The sequence below is a fragment of the Parambassis ranga genome, chromosome 2, assembly GCF_900634625.1.
Source record: "Parambassis ranga chromosome 2, fParRan2.1, whole genome shotgun sequence".
NCBI classification, from domain to species: Eukaryota; Metazoa; Chordata; class Actinopteri; family Ambassidae; genus Parambassis; species Parambassis ranga.
Window position 1 is genome coordinate 10,457,362 of NC_041023.1, and position 24,149 is coordinate 10,481,510.

Here is a 24,149-nt window from a genome sequence, read left to right on the forward strand (position 1 = left end):
AAACATGTTTACTACTTGTCTGCCTGGCCTCGATGACGACTCTCTACTTAACCATTTCAATTCATATGTTGCACTTCAGGACAGCAAATTATTACACTCCCTAAAGCCATCAAACAACTTTACAGTTTCTCTTGTTTTCTACCTGGCATTTCTCTATGATGATGCTGGAAGAAAACATAACATACATTGAATAAACTCTCATTGAAATGTATGCATCTTATAGTATTTGCAACTAAGACATTATATTTAAACTGTCAAAAACTTCTCTCCAGAGAGAAGACATGCAGACAGCCTCAAAACAATTCTTCAGTGAACCTTTGTTAACCGAGTGCGCCTGCTGGTGAGTAATCACACAGACAGACACATATACATTGACACACAGACAGACACTGTGACATTATACCCACATTTGCCTCTGCACACCAGTCTGGGTGGGTGTGACATCATAGCTATGGCTTGTGTCCAGGTGTTCCACCGCAGATCACTGTGTGTTTCTCGCTGCAATCTATTATGACTGTGTTTTTTTTTGTTTCTGTGAGAGTGTTTGTCTGTGGCTGTGCATGAACCGAGAAAAAGAGATGAGGTCATATAATTGGCCAAGCAGACACTGATGACTGCTTTGGTCTTATTGTTTCTCACTGTTTTTCACTCTTAATAAAATACCTTAGTTGTGCAATGTTGGTTCTTTGTGGGCAGGTTGACCTGGAAACCAGACATTCTATACTTCTGGTACTTCTGAGATGTATGTGAGAAAGAAAAGTGTCTGTTGCTGCAAAGGACAAATCTGTACAACAGATACGTTGAAAGAATGAAAATCTGTAAAAATGTGTAACTGTCCATATTACCTTCTGGTTGGAGATGAAAGAAAAAGGGCACACTACTATAGTAATATATACAATGAAGTTATTGTTTAAAGCTATGTGACCACAATCTTATTAGTATAATCAGTGTCTAATATGCATATGTAGACTTAGCTAAAATGGGATACCTCTGCTAATGTGCAACTGCTTTATACCACAAGCTGGAAGAGCGAGTTATTCATCAGCAACAAAACAGGCCATTCATTAACAAATGCAGGCACACAGCAGGACGTAAGAGAAACCTACCAGGAGTTCTTTTCATTAAACATTCTGCAGACAACACACATACACAAAATGTTCTTCGTCTTTTCTCCACCCAGCTTTCTCCACCTCCCACATCTTTTCTCCCTGTGTCTATACGACAAAGCCCAACAATTACTTCTTTCTCTCTCTCTCTGACTCACTGCAATGTAATTACGCTGACTGTCCCCTCAAACATGGCACACACACAAACAGAGGGAGAGGGGCAACTCATTTACAATCTCTGTGGTTTTAATTGTTCTCTTCTTGACTGCAGTTCAGTCCCTGCTTAGAGAAAGAGAAACAATGGGACAAGAGAATCAACACTGTCATGTTGCTACATTTAAAGAAGGTGCACTGCTTCTTATGTGCACACAGACACATCTTAACACCAGGGAATCACTGCTTGAGTTTCATTCATCACTGGCGCACCAGTGACCTGCATGAGCGAAGGTAGCTCACTGCAAGTGTGTGTGAGCGTGTCCGTCCTTCTGTGTGCATGCCCCAAGAGGGACAAGTCATTAACTATGATGTCATTTCCTGCCATTGTAGCAAGTTCATGTAGCAAGAACATTACACTGCACAATGGCTACTAATGTGCATGTGCGCACACACATAATACTCAACAAAACTATCCCAACTTCAGAAACCTACTACCATGCTCTCTTACACTAAATACATGATGATGTTTTATCACCCCATCAGGGTGAAACAAAATTCAGTAAGTCGGCATCTGGTTGATCCACCTGGCACAGAGTATGTAGTTTCAGGTTATGAAATAGAAGTAAGGATGCACCAGAAGTTTGACAGTTGACAGACTCTATATCACATTACACTGTCCACTGTTGGTAGTTTAATGAACGACTGAATGAATGAATGAAGCAGTTGTCTCTGCTTTGCTAAATGCCAGCCAGCTCTTCCATTAATCTTACTCTCCAATGATCACTCACCAAGAACTACAGCCAACACTACTCTCAATGTTTCTCTCATACTTTTTTGTTGTTGTACTTGTACTTGTATCTGAAGCTTTGTAAACTAAAACTGTTACAATTTGTACATACAGTCACTTCCCTGCTGAGGCAACACATATAAAGAACAGTCACACATCTTTACAAATGCAGGTGTTCATCCATGTCCTGCCAGGCATTATTGTCTTACTGCATACTTTAACCTCGGTTAGCAGACATATAAATGTAACCACAAGACTGCATTGCTAATCCAACTTTTAAAAAGCACAAAGATATTTTAAACTGACAAAACAGAGATACTGTTTATCCAAGTTATCTTGGGTAATCATAGTCATCAACACACAAACAAGCACACACAAAAGACACACATACCAACACACATAAACACCAGTAGAAGCCCGAGTAGTCCTGCTGCTGAGAGGAAGAAGGCGTTTTCCTTTGAGCTCCTGAGGGACACAGCATGTTTTAGGATGTACAATAAGTGCTCCGAGTGTGTGTATGTCCATGAAGGGGTGTGGGGTGTGGGGTCTGCTTCCTGATTGCAGCCAATCTAGATGCAATGGAAATGGATGTTCACTTGTCTGCAAAATGCTCAACACACCCACACTCGTTTTCCTTCACGTGCAGGATGCAAGGGAATACATTCCACAGAAGATGGAAGCTGAGTTTATATACCGGCACTTACACAAACACATACACACACACATGCACACCCACACACAGTGTTAGTCATACATGCAAATAATTTTTTTGGAATTGAACAAAGAACACTAGTTGCTCAGCTAGACTGTTCATTCATGATTTTTTTCCTTCCTGCGGTAAGTTTGCAAATAGCACAACCAGATCTGTGCAGGATGTGAGAAAACAGTGTAGACCTCCAGAGGTGGTTATTTACACAGTAGGTACAATGGACAAATACAGCCACCGTGTATGCCAGACAAAATGGTACAACTTAGGGAAACTGCAGAGAAACATGTTTAGAGTTGCATTTTTCCTTCCAGACAAATTACTTCATTAGGTATCATGAACTCCTCATGACACACACACACACACACTCTTATTCAGGACCTCTACATACCTTTACACACACAGTATGTGTCTGTAATGACTATCACTGGTTAGAGTCAATGAGTCATACCACACACTGACACAATACACTTCTGGCTTTGTTACAATCAGGTCAGAGTTGATAACGGAACAGAACAGAAAAACTAAATGGACCAAAAGTGAGCACACCCTTGCAGGAAAGAAACAGAAACTGTTCTCTGCACTGTAGTGGACGGCTCCTGTAAGATCTCTGAGTGTAGTCAAGTGCTTCTATAAATACAGGCCTCCTGCACTGCTCTGCAATTTACACACACATGCACACACACACACACCACTGCCACGCCTGTATTAGCCTGCTGTAGACCAGCCACAGGAACAGTTGAGTCAGAAAGGTGTAGCAATAACTCTGTGTGATTTGTTTCTACCAGGTGGCTAACATCTATCATAAAGCCCTATCACAGCAACTATTCAGTACTGGAAAACACTAAAAGCATGAGTACTATATAATGGTATTCCCCAGAGCCATCATCAGGTACAGTATGTCTGAAAAAAAGAACGGCTGTGCTGTACCACCACTAGCTTCAGAGAGTCATGAATGGGATGAATATCAAATCAAACCGGCCCCCTATCTAACCTGATTGTGTGTCATCAGTTGTATAAACAGGCAAAATAACCACTAAAAGTGATTGCTGTTGCAGCGAAAGATCACTTTTCATGTGGTGCAGCACACAGTCATGATAAGGCAGCTTAGCAAGTGCAGCTGGAGATTATTGCTGATTCAGAACACTATCATAAAGCTCTTATATATAAGTTGGAACGCACTTATATCTAAATTAATAGGCGAAAATACAACAGACAGCATTTGGAGATATGATTTCTGGACAAGCCACTAATTAAACAAAGCATTAACACTGTGACTTGTAGTGTAGGAAGCAGGACGTCTTCCTGTCAAAACCTTTTGTTTGATCTGGAAAGAGGTTCTTCACATGACAGGAATTTATTGTCAGCCACCTAATAGTGCTTGACAGTAACCAATATAATATTGAGCACTGAAACATGAAGGCAAACCAAAATATATTCTATGATAATTCACAGTCCTGGATAACATTAGTATACAAACCACCACTTCGATTGAAAATGTAATGTGCAGGACTGCACCCCTATTAGAATGCTGTAGGTCTGAAGCCTCAGTGGCCTCAGGGTACTGCAATTCATTAGCATTTTCTTGCATCTGGAATATGAAGTAGAGACAACTCAGAAGCATAGCTCTTTCATGCTTGGCAAAAATGCAAAACAGATCACCCTGCTTCCTATGATTTTATTTGAAAATTATGTTGTACACTAATAGAAATATACCTACTAAAATGTTATCTGCAATACAAGATTAAAGCAAACTGTTACTGCACCAATGATCTTGGTGAGCAGTTTTTAAACAGAAGAAAAAATGAAGAATATACACACGTATATATTATAGTTAATTAGCATGTTTGTCATTTGCAGGTGATTTTACCTTGTAATGTTACAAAGCAGCCAATGGCTGCGTAATCAACAGAGAGCTGGCTGACCTCATCTTGCTTGCTCACTACTGTCATAGCTTGATCGATTGCTTGCACACATATGAAGTTTGCACATGTACATGAGTAAGAGGCTGCTACCGACTGCTGCTGACCTATTAATATAAGTGTTTTAGTATTTAATTTAAAGGCTTTAAGATGCTCCAACATGCAAAGAATATGAAACTACACTGTCAATGTTAGGCTGCCCTATGGAACAATCCATAGTCAAAATTGCTAAAAGACTTTTATCAGTATGGATGAAAAACCAGCAAATGCAAATATTTGACACCTGAAAAGAGTAAAACAAATAAACAGTTGGTCTGGGGACCAATCAATAAATAGACTACTTGATGACTACTCTGACTTGTCTTAATTAAAGTTTGTAGGATGTTTATTCTCTGATCGACTGTATTAATTTAACAGGAAAATGAGAGAGGGCAGACACATCAATTTACTCATCTGATGAGTCATGTGGCCAATAATCATAAATACCTGGGCCGATTACATCGATTTATGAGTGTCTTCAAATCAAATTTGAGAGAGGAAGTGCACTGCTTCCTTAAAGGTAGAAAGTAAGAGTTCAGTAAGTTCAGTTTCAAGGTAACCGATCAGCCATGAATCCGTGAGAGGGAACAAACTAAACACTTGGTGCAGACTTTACGGCTAAATGTAGGTTAATCCGGTGCACTTATTTACCGTAAACTAACGTTAGTCCCCATGCACTCCATGTGACTCTGGCGACGAGTTTTGTGGCAGTAGGTCAGATTCTTTTCAACTATTCCAAGTTACTTAAAGGAAAACTACGTTCCTAGTTATGGTGCTGCGAAGGTATTCTAACTTATCCTGTATTTTTCAATGAATTCGGAGTTAATGTGTCCAAATATTTGAGAGAGGAAACTGCTACTAATGGCTGCAACAGCCAGGACGAACGAACTGCATCCCATAATTTCTTTTAGCTGTTGAAATAATCCCAAAAACACAACATCACTCACGTCGACTTGTTCCAGGTGACGTCCGAGAGGTTTGTGATGACTTTACCGGCGGGAGAGGCGGTTAGCAGTCGTTAAATAATCCGATAATTCACTTGTAGAAGTGGGAGTAGTAACAGAGTATTTTCTCTCTTCTCGCTCCTGCCTATCTCCCCCCTTCTCTCTCTCTCCCTCTCGTCGCCTGTTCCTGCCCCCCCCCCCCCCCCTCTCTCTCCACATCCAGCATTCCAATATGGCTGCTGCAGCGCGAGCGAGCGAGCGAGAGAGAGAGAGAGGGAGGGAGGAAAAGCCTGGCCTCAGGCACAGAGAAGCAGCCCTTGAATGAATGGATGTGTACATACATACTATAATTGTTACGACACTACAGTAGTGTGTGAAGTAGCAGCGTTGTTCTGTTCATCTTATAGTAATTAAACCAATTTATGGGGTTGAAGAAGTAAGATTAGACCTTACATGCAGAAGTATGTAAATATTATTAGCAAACTGTTAGTGTTATTTACACAAGTATCAGCTTTGTAAGTACTACTTCCATGTTACTATAGGATTATTTTTGCTGATGCACTGACATGCTGACAGTATTCAGATATTATAGCTGGCTGAGATGCAGTTTACATTATGTTATGTTTATAATGTTATTATGTTATGTTAATAATTGACTCCATAGGCTACTGTCACTTAAGTAAAGTCTTAAACATGTTATCATTTATTTGTAGGTATTAGGCTACTTTTATATGAACTTACATCTCCAATCGTCAGTGCGTGAATAAAGTTGCAGAAAATGGAAAAGCACAGACGCGGTGTCAAGACGACACCTAGTGGCCACTTCAGTATAATTTGTATGGCTGCATCTGGGCTACATACATAACAGACTGAACAGGAGTTATAAACAGTTGATGCAATTATACAAAGTGATTAAAATTATGCTGTTTATAGATATATGTCTGATTTAGTGTTTTTTTATCTAGATTGCTGATGATACAATCAGTCTGAGTTCTTATACTGCTTAGTGTCTATGCTATATATAAGGATTGTCTCTATACCGATGGTCACTCAAGTGTGAAAATATACATCATTGGAGGAGACTGCCGTGACCCGGATTCGAACCGGGGTTGCTGCGGCCACAACGCAGAGTACTAACCACTATACGATCACGGCTCGCCACTCCTCTCTATGATATGCAGCCGCTCTTAGCACCAAATCACGGCACCATCTAGACAAAGGCCTTCATATATTCTAAAGTGAAATTCAACTTCTAACAGCAGGGCTGGTCTCAGTGTTTTAATCTTTGACTGTGTATTGATGGTTATGCGCCCCTTCGTATCGGTTTCACCAGTAAATTATCAAACTTACTTAAATGACTGACTTATGAATATTACGGTGCAACATTTGGTGCAATATAAAAGCTACCGTGACCCGGATTCGAACCGGGGTTGCTGCGGCCACAACGCAGAGTACTAACCACTATACGATCACGGCCGGCTACCTGTCCGTCTGCCGAACCCATCCTGTCTGAATACATCTGTGGAACAATCTGCAAGAGGCTCAGTTTCAGAGTAATTCATAAACTGCATAAACTCATTAAAATGTATACGCGCATATCGCGTGTTTCAGGTTTGTATGCTTAGCTCATTATTATCAAAGTATCCGCCCACATTATCATAATATACCAACCATCATAAATAATCATAAAAAAAGTTATATAAAAAGAGCAGGTCAAAATTGCCATGACTAGTTATTTTGTCTGATTGTAATATGCCGTAATTCAAATTAAACTCATAGTGGGTGCAGTACACCAACACATACAGGAGATGGCGCCACTGAAGCGCTCAACACAATTCAATCTGACCTGTGAATGAAAAAGCTTTTATTCTGAAAACTGACTACAGGAAGTCAAACAATACAAGTTTGACAGTCCAGCGGTAAACTCGTGTGTGTGTGTGTGTGTGTATGTCAGTAACCTCTGAATCACAGCGTAGGCTACTGTAAAAGCTGGCCGCAAGTGTTGAAGTCGCATCTGTTGATTTTGAGTTTTTAACGTCTTTTTTATAATCGTGAGCTGAAGCTGTGTTAGCGGGACTTGCTAACCTCTCTTCTTAACCGTCAGCGGTGGAAATGAACGAGTAACTTAAGGTCAGTCTTTGAATTTTATCACTCCAGTGCCAAAAGTTTTTGAACATCTAATTTCTAATGATCTGAATGTTTGCAGTTTAAATCTGTTGATTTGCTTTGCTTTGAAAGTCTTTTTTTTACACACATTGAATTTGCATTAAGTAAAAACAACTCAATGTGGTCAAACGCTTTATAATGTCGTGAAAATTAGCACTTTTGCACTGCTCTGATTCGTTTGGACTGTTTTTGATAACTGTAACAACGTCTTTATACATTTGGTGCTCATTTGTTGTGTTTTATAACCTAAACGCCTAAAGTGATAAAAGTAGTCTACATGTCAAGTTGTATAGGAATTTATATGGAATGCAGTCTTTCTAGCACAGTGTTGCTAAGTATAGAAGGCAGAGACTACTCCTGGCTACTACTGCTTTATTGTGTTTACTGCTACAGGTGTGTGTGTGTGTTTTGTTTTTTTGTAACTCTCCCAGGCCAGGCAGCACCTTGTAAACAGTGTCCGGTGCTCATTAAAGAGGCATCTCACCAGTTTTAGGAGTTTATCCCCTTCCTGTGTCCCCAAACAACTCAATAAACACTCCTTGCATGAGTTTGCTTTTTTGCTGGGGTGTAAAGGTAGAGCTATTTAAGATAAAACTATAAATCTATATCGGCTGCAGGGTTTTTTGTATTGCCATGTTGATTCGGGCAAAGAAAATCCTTATTTGTGAAGAAGAGAACTTGCACAAAAACGATGGAGAGTCTTTGACTCTGACTTTTATGCATGGAAAGCATGGTGAAAGTCTGTGCACAACACACCAGGCCTGTCCTGCAGCACTGAAATCACATCCCAACTAGAATCACTCAGTACGTTTTCCTGAAAGTACTTACCGGTACTTAAGTTCCATTCTGGAAGTAATCTTACATAATGTGTTTTCGTTATTTTAAATACGTGTCAAATGCATGTTGAAATTGCTGTCGGCTGCATCAGAGGAGCTTCTTCTTCATCAGATACAGTATGAAGCCAAACTTGTTTGTTAATGGGCCTGGATTTTTGCCTCTCACAGCATGAAATTACCTCCTCAAAGCTACACACCCTAGTCTTAATTATAATGTTGTTAGGTGTATTGATGGTACAATGTTTCCATTTAGTGCTGCTTTTCTACTAAAATCTTACTAAATGCTGTGGGAAATTTTATTCGGTGAATCACTCAAAACATGATGGATTTTCTTTGTTAAAATATTTAAATGAATGTGCAAGAAACTGTCCCGGCAGTTTAAATGTGTCATTTAAGATGATTTAATGCTGGACATATAAACACACTTCCACCAACACAAGTGTTACTAATGTAAAGGTTTTTTTGGAATAAATGACGTAAGTCTTTCCATGACACAGCAGGGTAGTTAGTCAGAGGCTAGAATGGCCTAAAGTGTGTAGAGGAGGAAAAGAAACAAACAGATAGAGATACTAATCAAGAAATGTGAAATAGGAAGGAAAAGAAAGGTGGAGGTGATATGAGACGAGAAAGGGAAAAGCCTTTACACAGAAAGAGCTGCTAAAAAAGAAGGGCCTTTTAATAGCATGCAGTGCACTGGGTTCAACCTGTAGCAGTAACTAATGCAAGTCAGATGTTTATTCTTAGATCTGCCCGACTCATACCAATAGACAGAAGGATGTGCATTTGAGTTTAAGGGAGATAGGTCGCTTAATAAAGCCTTAAATATAGTATCTGAACAGCATGTACCCTGCAGTTCATCCAATTAAAATCAATGGAATTGTTATTTTTCAAACTTTCTAATACCTGTTTAGGCTGCCTATAATTCTTCCAAACCTCGGTCTAGAGAACAATTTATTTGAACTTTATCAGTTGGATCAATGCAGAGGCCTGTGGCAGTATGTCAAAGGAAGGGGGGGGGCAGTAAAAATGTAACTTGGTGTGCTTTGTGGTTTTCACGCTGATGATAAAACTTGGTTTAGCACACCAGTGACCAAACCCTAACATCTGTGTGTGTGATTCACTTGTCTGAATGTGTCTGCATGCGTACAAAGCAGTGTCTACGTGTGACTGCATGCACCTGGAGGAAATTGTGGGGAATCGGTCTGTGCATGTTAAATTTACATATTTGATTACTCAAGCTGTAGTTTCATCATTTACTGAACTCTCAAATTTGGATAAGAAGGATGTTTGGTCTGGGAATCTTTCATTAGTCATAGGAGGTCATTGAACCATTGTGATATTGCCTTCTTCTTCGTCAGTTATTAGCTGCGGTTATTTGTCAGCACAGCAAGAATTTTAACTCTTTAAAACACAAAATGTGTAGTTTTGAGATGTAACACAAAATATAATCAATAAATACCAGTATATTGTGTCATGTAAAGGCACACTGTGTGTGCTTCTTGTGCTTAGGTGTAATGGCTGAACTCCCATCTGGATTGCTGGAGGCATGTGTGGTGGTCGGAGCCCCCAGTGATAAACTTCGAGACGTATGTCAGGTACATACCAGCACAGAAAGAAAGTCAGAGTAACGTGGTCTTTTAATGTTTAACCCTGTGAGTACAGTCATGTTTCTAAACATTTTTGCAGCCTCATCAGCAGAGCAAGTCATTTGAGCTCCCTGTGCTGGAAGCTGAGCTACTACATGTCCATGCCCCACCCTTTGTCTCCAAAGAGACCAACTCCAGTCAAGTGATTGGCCCAGCTTTCAGCCGCGTCCAGAGAAGGAGGAGCTTCATCAAGAAGGTATTTTTCATTTTAAAACTAAATTTAGTTTCTGGGAAAATGTTTAGCTAGATGTATTGTACCACCTGTGAAGAAATAAACTGTGACATTAGTCTCTACTGTTTTTGCAGAAGAGGCGAGATCAGGCTGCAGAAACACTGTCTAATGGAGACGCAACCAATCGTGCTGAAGTGGCATCAGCGACAGAGGACATCAGCGTTCCAAAGGATCTGGATCTCATTGCTTTGCCACAGCTCTGTTTCCCTGGTAAAGTGTGTTTCCTCTGTGACAAATTTTACTTCACTGTGTTATGAAGTGGAGAACACACAAAGCCTACAGTGTAGTAGTATGATCAGATATATAAGATTAGCTACATCTTTCCCTATGTAGAGAAAACTTGACTGGATTAGATTTTTTTACTTGATCTGTTTTACAGGAAGTAAGATTATTATTTTTTAGAGACATTAAAAAACACAATTTGCATATTGTACACTTCTGTGTTGTTGCTCTTAAGCTGCAACACATGATTTGGATGGTAGAGACAACAAGGATTTCCATGTTAACAACTTGTGAGTGCTCTTGTGAAGTAAAATGGGAGAGTTGGTTATGAAAGTATGTTGATGAAGATTCTCAGTCATCCAGGTCATCATACGTAGAGAAAATTGAAGCAAGGCGTCTGGACTTGTAGAGTTTTCTTGAAGACGTTTCGCTGCTCACCCAAGCAGCTTTATCAGTTCTAACTGTTTGGTGGGGAAACGGGGTTTATATGTGGTTACAGACCTCAGTGGGTGGGTCTGGGTAAAACTTAAAAACAATAGCACTAAATGTTTCCATAATTACCTGTCAAAGACAACAATGCGATCAGGGCCTTCCTTTAATCAATGGAGAGGTTGGATGGCGGTGCTTTAGCAGTGGAGAGTGTGGCTGTGACCTTCAAGCGGAGTTGTTCAGCTTCTGTGTCTGTCAGGTTGTTGTTCTTGATGGCTGACTCTGTGGCTGTGATGAGGTCCACCACTGGAATCTGCTCTAGAGAGATGGCAAAGTTGAGTCCTTTGGCCAACACTTCTTTTTTCGGCTGGCTCAGTTGTCTGTCTGAAAGGTTCTTTACCCATTTGTCCTGGGTGCACATACTCACAGCAAGAACAAAGGGCTGTCAACCAGTGCCCCTCTGGCAGTTTCATAGTCGTTAGCCAGTCGTTAGACACGCCTGGCCCAGTTAGCCAGGTAATTATGGAAACATTTAGTGCTATTGTTTTTAAGTTTTACCCAGACCCACCCACTGAGGTCTGTAACCACATATAAACCACGTTTCCCCACCAAACAGTTAGAACTGATGAAGCTGCTTGGATGAGCAGCGAAACGTCTTCAAGAAAACTCTACAAGTCCAGACGCCTTGCTTCAGTCTTCTCTAGGTTATGAAAGTAGCACCTAAGCTCTTTATTAATAAGGGTCTAAGGCTGATAGAAAGTTTTCTTTATCTAGGTGGTCTTCAGTTAGCCAGTGAGCAGCAAGAAGACAGCTATCACTTCCTGGTGTTTACTGACCTGTTTGGCAATCGAACCCACGGAGTTGTTGTGCAGTACTACAGGGCTGTACAGGTACAAACACACAAACAGAAAACACATGTTGACACTAATAAATCAAGATCGTTGTTTCTCATTGGCTCTCTGCTCCATCAGCCTTCTCATGTAGGCTCTGTCCAGAATGGCCACCGGTGGAATTCCACCAAGTCTCGTCTCTATGCACCCTTTGCTGTGTGTATCATCTCTAAATTTCCCTACTACAATGCCCTGAGAGACTGCTTGTCATGGTAATACTTCTGTATGAAATACAGCTCACTGATAACCCATGATGTTGATTGTGATCCACACAGTGTAATCAAATTTAACCCCTTCTTCATACGTCCCTCTTGCCATCCCACCTTCAAACTCTCAGCCTGTTGGTCCAGTTGCGGCCTGCGAGACAGGCTGATGTTGAGGAGACGATCAAAGAGTTTTCAGCCAAGCTGTCCCTGGTGCCTTTACCGCCTCCTGGACAGCTGCATGTGGTCAGAAAGCACTCCTTAATCAAATGTCTCCACCATGTTTCCCCTCTTTGATTCTTACAGTAAAATGTGTTTCTGTATCTTAGTCCTTTAGTCTTCGTCCTCTCCAAGTGGTTCTTCCGTCAAGGGAGGATCAGGACAGCCCAGTTATTGACATCGACCTACATCTACCTTTCCTTTGCTTCACACATACAACACTGCTCCAGGTAATAGACAGTAGAGTTGTATTTAGATTATAAAAACAAGATGAACTCAAAATAGTAAATATATACAGTGTATAGACTATAAAATGAAAGTGTCTTTCTCTACTCCAGGTGTTGTCCGGCCTACTCCAAGAACAGAGGCTGGTCTTCTTTTCATCTGATTGGGCCAGACTAACTCTGGTTGCAGAGAGTCTGCTGTTGTTCCTGCAGGTCGGTGTGGGGAAGCAGTAGTGCAATATTTTTGAAAAAATGCTTGTGCCTTTCTTAATCTGTCTTGTTTTAATTTTTCAGCCTCTGTCCTGGCAACATCCTTATGTTCCTGTTTTGGCAAGAGGAATGTTGGACTTCCTCATGGCTCCGACCGCCTTCCTGATGGGCTGTCACATCAGTCATTTTGAAGAGGTTGCTGCAGTGAGTATACCAGTACAGTTAGAGCTCTAATAGTCAGAACCAGTGGAGTTACTAGAAGGGAGCATGGCTCTTCTGTGACATCTACATCATATATACTACAAGTTCTAATGTGCAGAGTGTGATTTCAGTTGAGTGACATCACATACAGCAAGGACACAGGGGCCATTCATTTTCTGTTGTATTCATCTTTACTCAGCGTCTTACAAAAGCTGAGTTCACATATTTTTACAGTAGCTGCTTGTTTGTCACATTAAGACCTCCTCTGTTAGGCTGCATAGTAATGAATTGTACCCATTGTATTAATAGTGTAGTGACATATTCTGCAATACAGGCTTAAACATTGCAAACACATGCACACCTCCCCATGTCGAGAAAAACTTAGTGGCATGTGTCTGACATAAAGACAAATTATTAATGTACATAAGCTGTGATTGATTTTAAAACAATGTTCATATTTTCTTATATCCTGCTGATACTAAGTAAGTCAGATAAGTAATATTTAAACTTCACAGATATCTAGGCTGCAGCACTGCAGCAAGTACAGGGCAACATTTTCTTGCTTTGTGTAAAGAATTTGCAGGAAAACTGTATGTAAACAGCTTCCAAATTGTATCGGATGAAAATGAAACTAATAATAATATCCCACATCCCATGTTCCACTCCTTTACTGAAGAAGCTTTGAGTTCCTCCAGTGTCTTCTGGAGCAAATTATTCTCAGCAGGGACTTGCACGTATTTAGCCTGAGACTCTTCCCTGCTCTGACTTGCATGTCTAGAGATTGTTGAAGCAGGGTAATGCCTTTTGTTCTGTCACTATTCTCTCCAGCTCAGCTGATGTTAAAGATAACAGCTGGTTCTGACATCTGTCAGGAGAGCAGTTCTTTGGCTATGCAATATTCTACAAGTAATCCTCTGACCTTGGTTCTCCATTTGTATAGGAGACAGAGGACCTAATCCTTGTGAATGTTGATGAAGGGATCATTCAGTCATCATGGTCTGAAACAATAGAGCTACCTGCCATCCCTTTGGCTGCAGCTGAGAGCTTTATTTCAAGGTTAGATACACACACACAACACTGTAAAAGTAGTGTGGAATAGACTTTCAAATAAAGTGCATTTGGTTCCTATATACCTGTGTGTGTGTGTCCAGGGCTGAGTGTCTGCAGTTTCACTATGACTTGGAGCTGTGCCACCTCGGGGCTGCCACCGATGTCAATGCCCTGCGATCCCAGCGCAGAGACTGGCAGAGACACCTTAACAAACAGATACAGAATATTGCTCTGGAACTAGTGGTCAACATTTTCAGGTAGGGCTCAACAAATGCTCACTACAGGGAGCCGTGTGATGCATAAACAGACCAAAGTTCTTGTCTGCTTGCTATTTTTGTACTTCAGTCCATTTTTGTGTCATTTTGTCAGAGGAGTCCAGGACTTTCTAAACCATGAACACAGAGTTTTTAACAGTGAGGAGTTTCTGAGGACAAGGGAGCCAGCAGACCAATCATTTTACAAGAAGGTACACTCACAAAAATTTGCAAACAAAGGTGCAGAAATGTAAACACACACACACAATCTCTGACTCTCTGCTGTGTGTGTCTTGTTGTTATTACCAGGTCTTAGAAACTCATATCTTCCACTCATTCTTGCGAGACAGGCTGAACAGGAAACTGGATGCCTTCAGTCGCATGGAGCAGAACACGCGTAACCATGCATACAGGTAAAATGCTGGCATGATGTCATAACTGAGGGACACAGGTAACCAGGTGAAAAGAAGTGCACAATGGTAAAATAATAGGAGTTTCTATCAAGTATATTTTCATTTAGTGATAACTAATTGAAACACAAAAACATTTTAGCTGTTGGCAGTAGGTTCTTAAATAGTTCTTCATTATTCACCATGAATTGCCGTATTAAATTAACAGGAGAATAATGGTGATGATCGTTTTCCTGTCCTTCCTCTTCTTACACAATAATGGATATTTTATTAGCCAGTGATTCAAGGGACACTACAGAGCGGTTTTACCTGTTAGGTAAGAGCAGGGGAAATCACCACTGACAGAATCTATGAATATTCCTTCAAAGAACTTTGCCCCCTAGAGGATATGTATATCATAATAGTTTTAGTCTGTCAGATAACATAAAGTCACTATGTAACATTGTATTGTCTGTATGTCACAATATGAATTGCCTAGGACTAAAGTTTAACTATTTTAACCCAATTTACCTGTGCTCTCTTTTTCTTTACAGGAATCGTGCCATGACAGAGTCGCCCCGGCGTCCTCCGATGTCTGAACTGACCAGGACGGGTTACAACAGCTGCACCAGTCCACACAACAGACTGAGTAAGAGACTCGGAGCCAGTCTACCAAATCTTGAGCAGCCTGTCAATGAGAGCATGAGTGGTATCAGCTCCAACAGACCAAACTCCCTTAGGAAAATGACTCCTGATATTGGTGAGTACCAGTTAATAAAGGGAAGTAATTTAATGAAGTGCCAATCAATTTCTAATTTTAGTCTCCTTACAGGGTTGAAGTATCTTCAGAAACCAGTGAAGGTTTTCCGTCTCCCAGACTTCCCCCCTCCACTGGCCTATCACTATGTCCAGAACTATTACGCAGACATGGTTGCTCTACTAGGAAAGGCTATTAATGCGATGCCACCTGAAGAATCTGCTTTGCTGGCCAGGTATTATTATTAAAATAGAAAAAATGTCTTCAAAGAAATATGTTTCATGTATTTCATGTAAGTGTTTTAAGTTTGTTTTGATTTCATTTATTGGGCAGTTGCATTACATCAGATGGTAAACTGGACCTTTCATCTGTCTCTCTGTCCAGGTACCATTACCTGCGTGGTTTGGTAAACACAGTGTCCAACAGGCGTCTTGATGCTTTAGAGGACTTCCAGAGTCTTTACAAGACTGATGCAGAAATCTTCCCTTCTCAGATGGTCAAGTCCTTAGTTGACTCCCTTCCAGACAGTGAACGGTTACAGGTCAGTTTAGGTTATCATGAATGGGACACTGCTTTACTCTCCCTCTTTCTGGGCTGGCAAAGATCTGCACAGCACCTTGAATATCATCTGACAAAGAAGTACAATTGTCAGTATCTCATTTTACAGTAGCGAGATACAAAGCTGACGATGCTGCTTATAATTGATTGTTTTTACCAGTGCTGCACCAATAAGTGTTGATAATTAACAGGCAGACAGACGGCCGGAGCTCAAACGTCTCATCAGCCGGCTGAAGCGGGACCAGGAGCGGGAACGGGCCTGCCACGGCAACGGACATGAGGAGGGTAGTGTAAAGCGTTTCCAGCTGCCGAAAACATACATGCAGCTGGAGGATTTTGTAAAATGCGTCCAGGAGTCTGGCATTGTAAAAGACCAAGGGACCATTCATAGACTCTTTGATGCTCTAACTGTAGGTAAGTATTGTACATAAATGTGTTGTATTATATATTTGGAGACAGAGAACCTCTATGCATTATTATAATGCAGATATTATTTAATGTAATTCTATGATCCAATAAATGTAAAAACACAAACGTTGTGAGAGCAGCTTGTGAAGGCTGCCTTGTGTTGCAGTTGTTGGATTCACCTTAGAACACACACACAGTCACAAATGTTTCTGCTTTTCCCCTTCTCTTCTCTTCAACCAGTCAAACATTTATTACCTTGTTTAATCATTACCTTACTCCTTCTTGAAGATTGTGCCAAACAGCTTTGTGGGCATCACTGAACAATCGCTGCCCTTTGACTTGTTGTGTTGTTGGGAAAAAACCCTTACATCCTAAGGGATGTTATAACATGCGAACGTCAAGTTTTCCTTTAAATTTCTGATGTGCTGTGGAGATAGAGAATGTTGATCTTGCTAAGTTATTCTGATAACCATTTCCTGGTTTTACAAAATATTGGCAAGATATTGATGGAGGGCCATTTTAAAGTGGCATGGGTCAGACAGTTACTAACCTACTGATAAGTGTCTAGAATAAAACTAACTAAAGCTTAATTTTTAATATTAAAGAGAAGGGCCCTTTTCTTTAAATTCTAATTGTGACTTTGCCACTGCTTCTCAGTGGCTGGATGGTTGTGTATTTATGGGATGTTGTGCTGGTGTGGACACACACAGCCACTGTATGCAGTCATTGTTGTAATATAGTAAATCCTCCATCTGCTCACTCTACCTGCATGCTGCTTGAAAAGAGAGAAAGGATTTGGCTACAAAGTCAGCTATCTGACATCTAAGAATGTGAGGCAAAGCCGTTCGAAAAGAATGCTCAGTCAAGAATACAATACAAGTTTTGAATTCTCAAGTCATGCAACTCCACATGCTGACACTACAGTAATACAGGATATCCACAACTTTTCCTGAAATAATTTGTGGATTTGTTGCAGGTCATCAAAAGCAGGTTGGGCCGGAGTTGTTCAGAGTGTTTTACACCATCTGGAAGGAGACTGAGGCAGAGGCACAAGAGGTCTGTACTGCACATGGAAGAGAAATGTGGGCCAAAATGATCAGCTACCTATTTACACATGTTGGATCAGGACAGTTTCCTTGATTCAGTTTGTATAATAAATGATTTGCTGCTGCTCTGTTCTGCAGTGATTATTTTTCTTATGAATCCAGGTGTGTCTGCCAGCATCTGTGTTGGAGCACATTGAGGCCAGCGAGTGTGTCTTCAAGCTGTCCTCCTCGGTCAAAACAAGTCGCGGTGTGGGGAAGATTGCCATGACCCAGCGACGGCTCTTCCTGCTAACTGATGGACGTCCAGGATACGTGGAGGTGGCACAATACAGAGATATAGAGGTGAGCTAACAAAAACAAGAGCAGAGTGGTTGTCTTACTAGAACATAAAATGATCAGTCCCCAGTAGTGGTCGTGATCTTCATGTCTTTCCCTCTAGGAGGTGAAAGTGTCCTCAGCTCCCTTCCTGCTCCTGCGCATCCCCAGCCTGAAGATTCGTGTTCGGGGAAGGAAGGAGTCATTTGAGGCCAATTTAAAAACAGAGACTGAACTTTGGAACCTTATGGTCAAAGAAATGTGGGCAGGCCGGACAATAGCTGACCAACACAAGGTAAGGCTGGGATTGTGTGAATGTTTGTATTAATAACTTAAAGATATAAAACCAAACGCTCATTTGGCGAGTTATCATGTGCCTCTTTTACTTAGAATGTGTTTTTAATCCAATTAGAGGCTGCTGTGTGTGTTTTTGTGTTCTGACCTTTGAGAACTTCTGTGACTTTGGTGGGTGTGGTTGAAATTCCAGGCGGACATGAGCTTAAATATACAAAACAAAGACAGTGGGTTTCTGTTTCTGTCTCTCACCTCTCTTGCTCTCTTTTATCAATATAAAATTGTATTTCTCACTTCTTCTTTTTGCCATTTTATAAAGTCAGTCAGATATTATGAGTATTGAGTAAGCTCAAGTTCAGGTTAGATATTTATGATATTTTTAAAATACAGTACAAGCTTTCTCTACAGGACCCTCAGTACATGCAACAGGCCCTGACCAATGCTTTGTTAATGGATGCTGTTGTGGGCAGCCTTCAGAGCAGCAAGGCCATCTACGCTGCCTCGAAACTGGCTCACTCTGACCGCATCAAGATGGAAGGTAGACGAATGATTTTCATGTTATTTATGTGTGACATCATTCACTTTGCCTTGGTTCTAAGTGGTAGATAATACTGCCTTTTCTGACTCACACTAAAACTTTTCTGACTGTGGAGTCTCTTATTTTCATATTAGAGAAACAGATGATTTGGAGACTTTATGAGCCGACCCACCCTTTATGACTCATAGAGCATGCAGAGATTTGTATTGTTGTTTGGGGGTTTTTCTCTGTTTATTTTAGAATTCAATGCCCAAAAAGGTTACTTTCCTGTCATCTCTTTTGCATGTCTCTAGTCCCGATGATGGTTCCCAAGACAACTGCAGAGACTCTCAAGCACAAAATTAACCCTTCACTGGAACTTGCTGCACCTCAGGCTGTTGATGTACTTCTGTACACACCAGGTAATCTTACAAATGTACACACTGTTTGTAAATGCACCATAAATCCAGGCACCATCTCCTGCACATTTTGTGTATTTAAGCAAATATGGAAGACTTGAACCACATAACAAAGGCACCAAATAATAGTAAAAATAGTATATTTTGAGAGAAAAAACATCCAAGATACATTGATGTTGTCATGTACGATTGTAGTGGCTGAACTGACTATCTGTCTTGGAAATTTCACTCACTACTTGTGACTTCAAAACACAGTTGTTTACTGTTGTTTTGCTTTGTGTACAGTCTTTGGGTTTTATTAGGCTGGGCAGACAGACTGGCGCATTACGTGGCAGGAAGCTTAAAAAGAACTACAAAGCCTTGGCCTTTAGTGGACAACCATCTGGGACCACTTAGATACCCAGCTGGTAGCAAACTGACCCCCACGTCTAACACACTCATACTCAGTGATCCACACAAATACGAACAGCTCAGCTCTTCTGCAGCAGCAGTCTGCTCTTTGGGAGTTCTGTTGGTGAAAAGAACAAACCTAGCTATTCAGAACCTCCCTGTACGCCCCTCTCTGACTCTGGCTCTGTCTCTGGTTTGAATATAGGTCACTGAATTGAGTTCCTGGCATAGGGCCATTTCACTCTCCCTCCCTTCTACCCGTCCTCACCACTCCCTTCTCTTTCTGCATTTCTGTCGTTTTTTTTTTAATCTAACACACACCAACGTCCTCCTCTGCTTCTCAGATGAAATACAGGATGTGTGTTTTTAAATAGCGGTGTATACGCTGAAGGAAAGCACAACCGTTAGATGAAGCCTGGGTGGAGTCAGTTTGAACACTACTGTTTGCATACACACTACTGGGTTTTCACTCTGGGGAAACTGTGGTACAAGCCATGGATTTTTTTCTGACTGCCTGTAAAATTACAGAAGAGTAAACACAGGCAGCTGTTGGTCACATGGTTATAAGGTATTGAGAAATGACGTGTGTGTGTGTTTCAGGTCAATTGTGGGTGTCTGTGAGCAAGGGGAAGGTGATGGTGTTTGATGCCTCCAGCTGGTCACTCACACACACTTGTCAAGTTGGGAATGCAAGACTGGTGAGAAAAACAATGTATATTCAAGCACACGCAAAGTATGTGACCAGGGTCCAACAGCTTTTTTTTATGGACAAAAATAATCTCTAAGTAAAATCCAAGGTAACTCAACCCCTTATATTTGTAGCATTACTCTTTTATGTTTATCATCCAATACAAATGGTTGAGCAGATGTTTGCGTTACATCCCTCAACAGATCAGCAGATAAACAGAACATGCATGCCACTGACATCAGATACAGATAAAACAGTTTTCCACAGGTTTATTTTTTGCACTTCAAACATTGCCAGCATTATCTCAAGACTTGCAACCACATGTTTTAGGTAGTATACTCCCTGTTTCTGATCGTTTTCATTCCTTTTCAGACCAAAACAGTTTCTCTGCAAACTTTCACAACAAAATGTAGAGAGTTGAAAGGAGAACGATCTTGGTAGAAAAGGTCACGGATGTGTGAAGTTTTAAGGCTCGTCTTAGAGTGGTGCTAATCACCGACCTCTGCTTCAGGCATTCAGGTCACAGTCACATGAAGTATGTTAACCAATCTGTATGTGTGAGAGAGAGGGAGGGAGAGAGATAATGTGTGTTTTCTTGTCCCAACCACAATATTTGCACACAGTTGACAGCCAAGTCATGTATTAAACATTTTGACCATGCTGCTGTTAGCTTGCAGCAGCACACAGAAAATTCCTCTGATGTTACTCTGTTCAAATTGTGGCATAAACCTTTATTGACAACAGTTTTACAAATTGTTTTGTGTTGGTTGGGGTTGAATCTGTAAAAGGAAAATGTTATTAGAGGTGTGTTTGTTGGATTGTGTGTGTAGTCTATGCCACCTAGTGGAGAATTTAGGCATTGAACAAGAAGTACACTCCTATAAAATATTCTGTATACTTTAATCTCATGCATAACCTGCCTTACCTACTAGCAAACCTTTTATAAATGATATACCAAACTTTCTTAATGGTGATAAAGAGAATTTATTGCACTTAACCTTAAGAATTACCTAATTAACAACTGGTTTATTTTCACATAACATGAAGAAACATTGCTCCATACTTCAGCTAAAACAAGCAAACGTTTAGCTTGTTGATTATCAAAAAAAAATGTTTTCACATGACTCCTGATCTGTGTTCAGAACTGCATGCTAGAAGCTGACAAGGATCAGTTGTGGATGGGCTCTGAGGACTCTGTCATCTACATCATCAGCATGGTGGCGATGGTGTGTAACAGACAGCTGACCGAACACAGGGCAGAGGTCACTGGGCTGGCACTGGAAACGGATAAATACAGGTTTCATTCTTTCTTTTTGTGTTATTCATTTAATCTAATTAATAAATCAATAGTATATAAATTGTTAACAGGAGATATCTACAAAGCATCTTATTATTGTCTTCCCATTGTACCATTTTAGCCAAAAGGTGGCGTACTCCTGCAGTGCAGAGGGAAGCATTATGGTGTGGGATGTTTCAACACTACAGGTCAGTTTAACCTCGCAACATTTTTTTGGATTTCTAAACATATGCTATACTGTTTAAAGGGTAGAAATGTTATTATGTAGTTATTTTAGCTTTAATTTGTTTACCTTTAGGTGAAGAGACAGTTCCGACTCTCGTGCGATCGTCTGCAGTCTGTTTACAGCAGTAATGGAACTCTCTGGTGCTGTAAGTTTCACATTTGCCTGTTATAAAAATAGATGAAAGTAAAAAGGGAAATTAGAGTACACACACCCTTACACTCTTTTTTTAGGCTCCAGAGACAGTATAATGGCCGTGTGGAGGAATGGTTCCTTAAAACAGCGTATGAATTTGCCAGAACAGCATCGAGGATCCACAGCTACATTCAGCTCCATACTGCTCCTGCCTGAGGTATCACACACATGCATGGTTTAACTTGTTCATTTTTGTAGATCGGATTATATAAAAGTTTGACTTTTCCCCCCCTTGTGTGTGTGTTTTAGAGGGAGGAGCTGTGGAGTGTGTGTGTAGAGTCTGGAGAAGTGTGTATTTGGCATATAAAAGACACTACCAAGCCGTTCCACTGCATGGATTTACAGGACTGCACCGGATGTTACTGCATGATTAAAGTTAAAAATCAGGTTAATATACAGTACACAAACACACATACCATTTTAATGAGTGTGAAATGAAATATACATTGTGTTTTAACAGTACCTTTGTTCTTCTTCTAGTGGATTACAAGTGATTTAAGAGGAAATACAGCCACATTACGTGTCCCTTATTTCTCTACAGGTGTGGGTTGGTGGTGTGGGCCGCAGTTCAACCAAAGGGAAGATTTACATCCTGGACACAGAGCGCTACCAGGTCCTGAAGGAGCTTCATGGTCACAGCGACAAGGTGACAGCCCTCTGCTCGGCTGAGGATCGGTATGTCCTTAGTGGAGCTGGAAAACATGATGGAAAGATCGCCATCTGGAAAGTGGAATAGACGGGCCAGGTTTGAGTTCTTTCTGTTGAAACAACTTCTGGACTTCCTGTGGACTGTGAAGGCCCACAGAACAACTTGGAAAATGGAAGGACTGATGTTTGGAAAGAGAAAAGGACCTGTATGTCAGTGATATGAAGGAATCACATGTGAAGCCACATGTTTACATGAAGGATTGCCTACCAGGAAACTTTTGCTACGTGTTAGAACATTGTTTTTGTTTTTTGTGTGTGTGTTTTTTTTTTAAATCAAAATCCAAAGCACCTGGATTTTTAGTTGTAGTTGTATTAGCTGGCAACCTGACCCCAGTGGTGTAAAATGTTGTGAGACTGTGAGTCTCTTCTCCAGCTGTGTTTCTGAGGAGTCACACTACTGTGAAAATAAAACTGTGCTTGGAGATTGCAGCATCACTGTGGGAAAGTCCCGACAGAACGTTAAGAACCATGGCGATGGGAACTGGACTGAAACAGAGGTGTGTGTCAGAACATCTGAAGAAAAACATCTTTAATCCTTTAACAACTGGATTATGTTGAAACACAACAACAACATTTTTACATGATTCCTTTCTTACTGTTTTACCAGTGGTGCTGGCAGTAGTAGGACAATTAGCATTAGCAATTTCACAGATATTGAACATTTGGTTATTTATCATACTAAAGCTTTAAAGTACATATTAAGACATATTTATATATTATACATAAGTTATATTCTCTGCACATTTTCTAATTATATGCTCACAGTACTGTTGTTATTTGTGTTGAGTAAGTGAGAGCAGATGGACTGACATTATTGATTTCTTCCTTTACTAGTCCATGACATAGTCTTGTGTCACTGGGATCATTTTGCATAACTTACTTTTTTTTAATGTACTTATACATTGTATATATCTAGGAGAACATAAACATAAATAATTCCTTTTGATGACAATGCAGGATTTCAATACTTCTATTTATGTTCTTCACCCTGACATTTGTAAGATTTCATGAAACTTTATGTTTACACATTTTTAACCAGAAGTCAATACATTTTTAAACAGCTTGTTGTTCAGTTTGTCTTTATTTTCAAACACTCTTAAGTAATTGCACATCAAGACAGTACTGTAAAATACAGTAGGTACTTTGTGGTGTGCTGAAGCAGTTTTGTAATCTTACAGAATTTATTACCGTGTCAAATTCAATCCCAGAAGTACATGAACATGAGTTTCTCTGATAGAACAACTTATTGTTTTTATGCACTTTCCGGGGTCTGTCAGGAGAGGGCGCTGTTTGACACCAAGAAATGAAAAGTAAAACTGCAGATGAAAGATGACAGTGCAGTTACATAGATAATATAATAGGTTCCAGTTAATTTCATGGGCTAATCAATTAATTCAACCAATGAAGGTCACCTCGACAAGATAAAACAAATTCGGACAAAAACAAACAAGCTGCTTGACTCTTGATTCCCAGCTTGGGCCGCTGGGTGGAAGACATAACAAA

At 40.5% G+C, this 24,149-nt stretch overlaps 2 protein-coding genes and 2 non-coding genes across 8 annotated transcripts in view; 1 reads left to right on the top strand and 3 right to left on the bottom strand.

Moving 5' to 3' along the window:
* Nucleotides 1-5,831, bottom strand: part of LOC114432494 (focal adhesion kinase 1-like) — a 40,065-nt gene extending 34,234 nt beyond the window's left edge. For both annotated transcript variants that reach the window (XM_028400538.1, XM_028400537.1), the window contains exon 1: nucleotides 5,664-5,831. The gene's annotated coding sequence lies outside the window, so the exon portion shown is untranslated. The remainder of the gene's footprint in view (nucleotides 1-5,663) is intronic.
* A 912-nt stretch (nucleotides 5,832-6,743) lies between these two features.
* trnah-gug (transfer RNA histidin (anticodon GUG)) lies at nucleotides 6,744-6,815 on the bottom strand. The gene has a single exon. It is a non-coding gene; the product is annotated as a tRNA-His (tRNA).
* Nucleotides 6,816-7,064: 249 nt separating this feature from the next.
* On the bottom strand, nucleotides 7,065-7,136 carry trnah-gug (transfer RNA histidin (anticodon GUG)). Its single transcript has one exon. It is a non-coding gene; the product is annotated as a tRNA-His (tRNA).
* Nucleotides 7,137-7,569: 433 nt separating this feature from the next.
* Nucleotides 7,570-22,711, top strand: dennd3a (DENN/MADD domain containing 3a). 4 transcript variants are annotated; one of them, XM_028420304.1, is made up of 30 exons: nucleotides 7,570-7,790; nucleotides 10,144-10,257; nucleotides 10,349-10,504; nucleotides 10,615-10,750; nucleotides 11,966-12,081; nucleotides 12,163-12,293; nucleotides 12,419-12,530; nucleotides 12,614-12,733; nucleotides 12,842-12,940; nucleotides 13,022-13,141; nucleotides 14,079-14,194; nucleotides 14,290-14,445; nucleotides 14,558-14,654; nucleotides 14,752-14,855; nucleotides 15,386-15,591; nucleotides 15,664-15,823; nucleotides 15,973-16,129; nucleotides 16,338-16,560; nucleotides 17,531-17,610; nucleotides 17,763-17,942; nucleotides 18,040-18,210; nucleotides 18,618-18,747; nucleotides 19,041-19,148; nucleotides 20,136-20,233; nucleotides 21,366-21,520; nucleotides 21,642-21,708; nucleotides 21,819-21,891; nucleotides 21,977-22,095; nucleotides 22,188-22,325; nucleotides 22,480-22,711. In XM_028420304.1, exons 2-30 carry the CDS (start codon nucleotides 10,177-10,179, stop codon nucleotides 22,672-22,674), a joined length of 3,804 nt encoding a protein of 1,267 aa, XP_028276105.1. In that variant the 5' UTR covers nucleotides 7,570-7,790; nucleotides 10,144-10,176; the 3' UTR covers nucleotides 22,675-22,711. The 4 variants fall into 4 exon arrangements, with proteins under 4 accessions (XP_028276105.1, XP_028276098.1, XP_028276090.1 ...); XM_028420297.1 differs by having other exon boundaries at nucleotides 10,161-10,257; XM_028420289.1 differs by having other exon boundaries at nucleotides 10,172-10,257.
* The last annotated feature ends 1,438 nt before the right edge of the window (nucleotides 22,712-24,149 follow it).

Coding starts and splice junctions, on each gene's coding strand:
- dennd3a (XM_028420304.1), top strand. CDS start 10,177: ATGGCTGAACTCCCATCTGGATTGCTGGAGGCATGTGTGGTGGTCGGA. Junction 14,446..14,557: donor CTAGTGGTCAACATTTTCAG/GTAGGGCTCAAC, acceptor TCATTTTGTCAG/AGGAGTCCAGGACTTTCTAA. Junction 15,592..15,663: donor GAAAATGACTCCTGATATTG/GTGAGTACCAGT, acceptor GTCTCCTTACAG/GGTTGAAGTATCTTCAGAAA.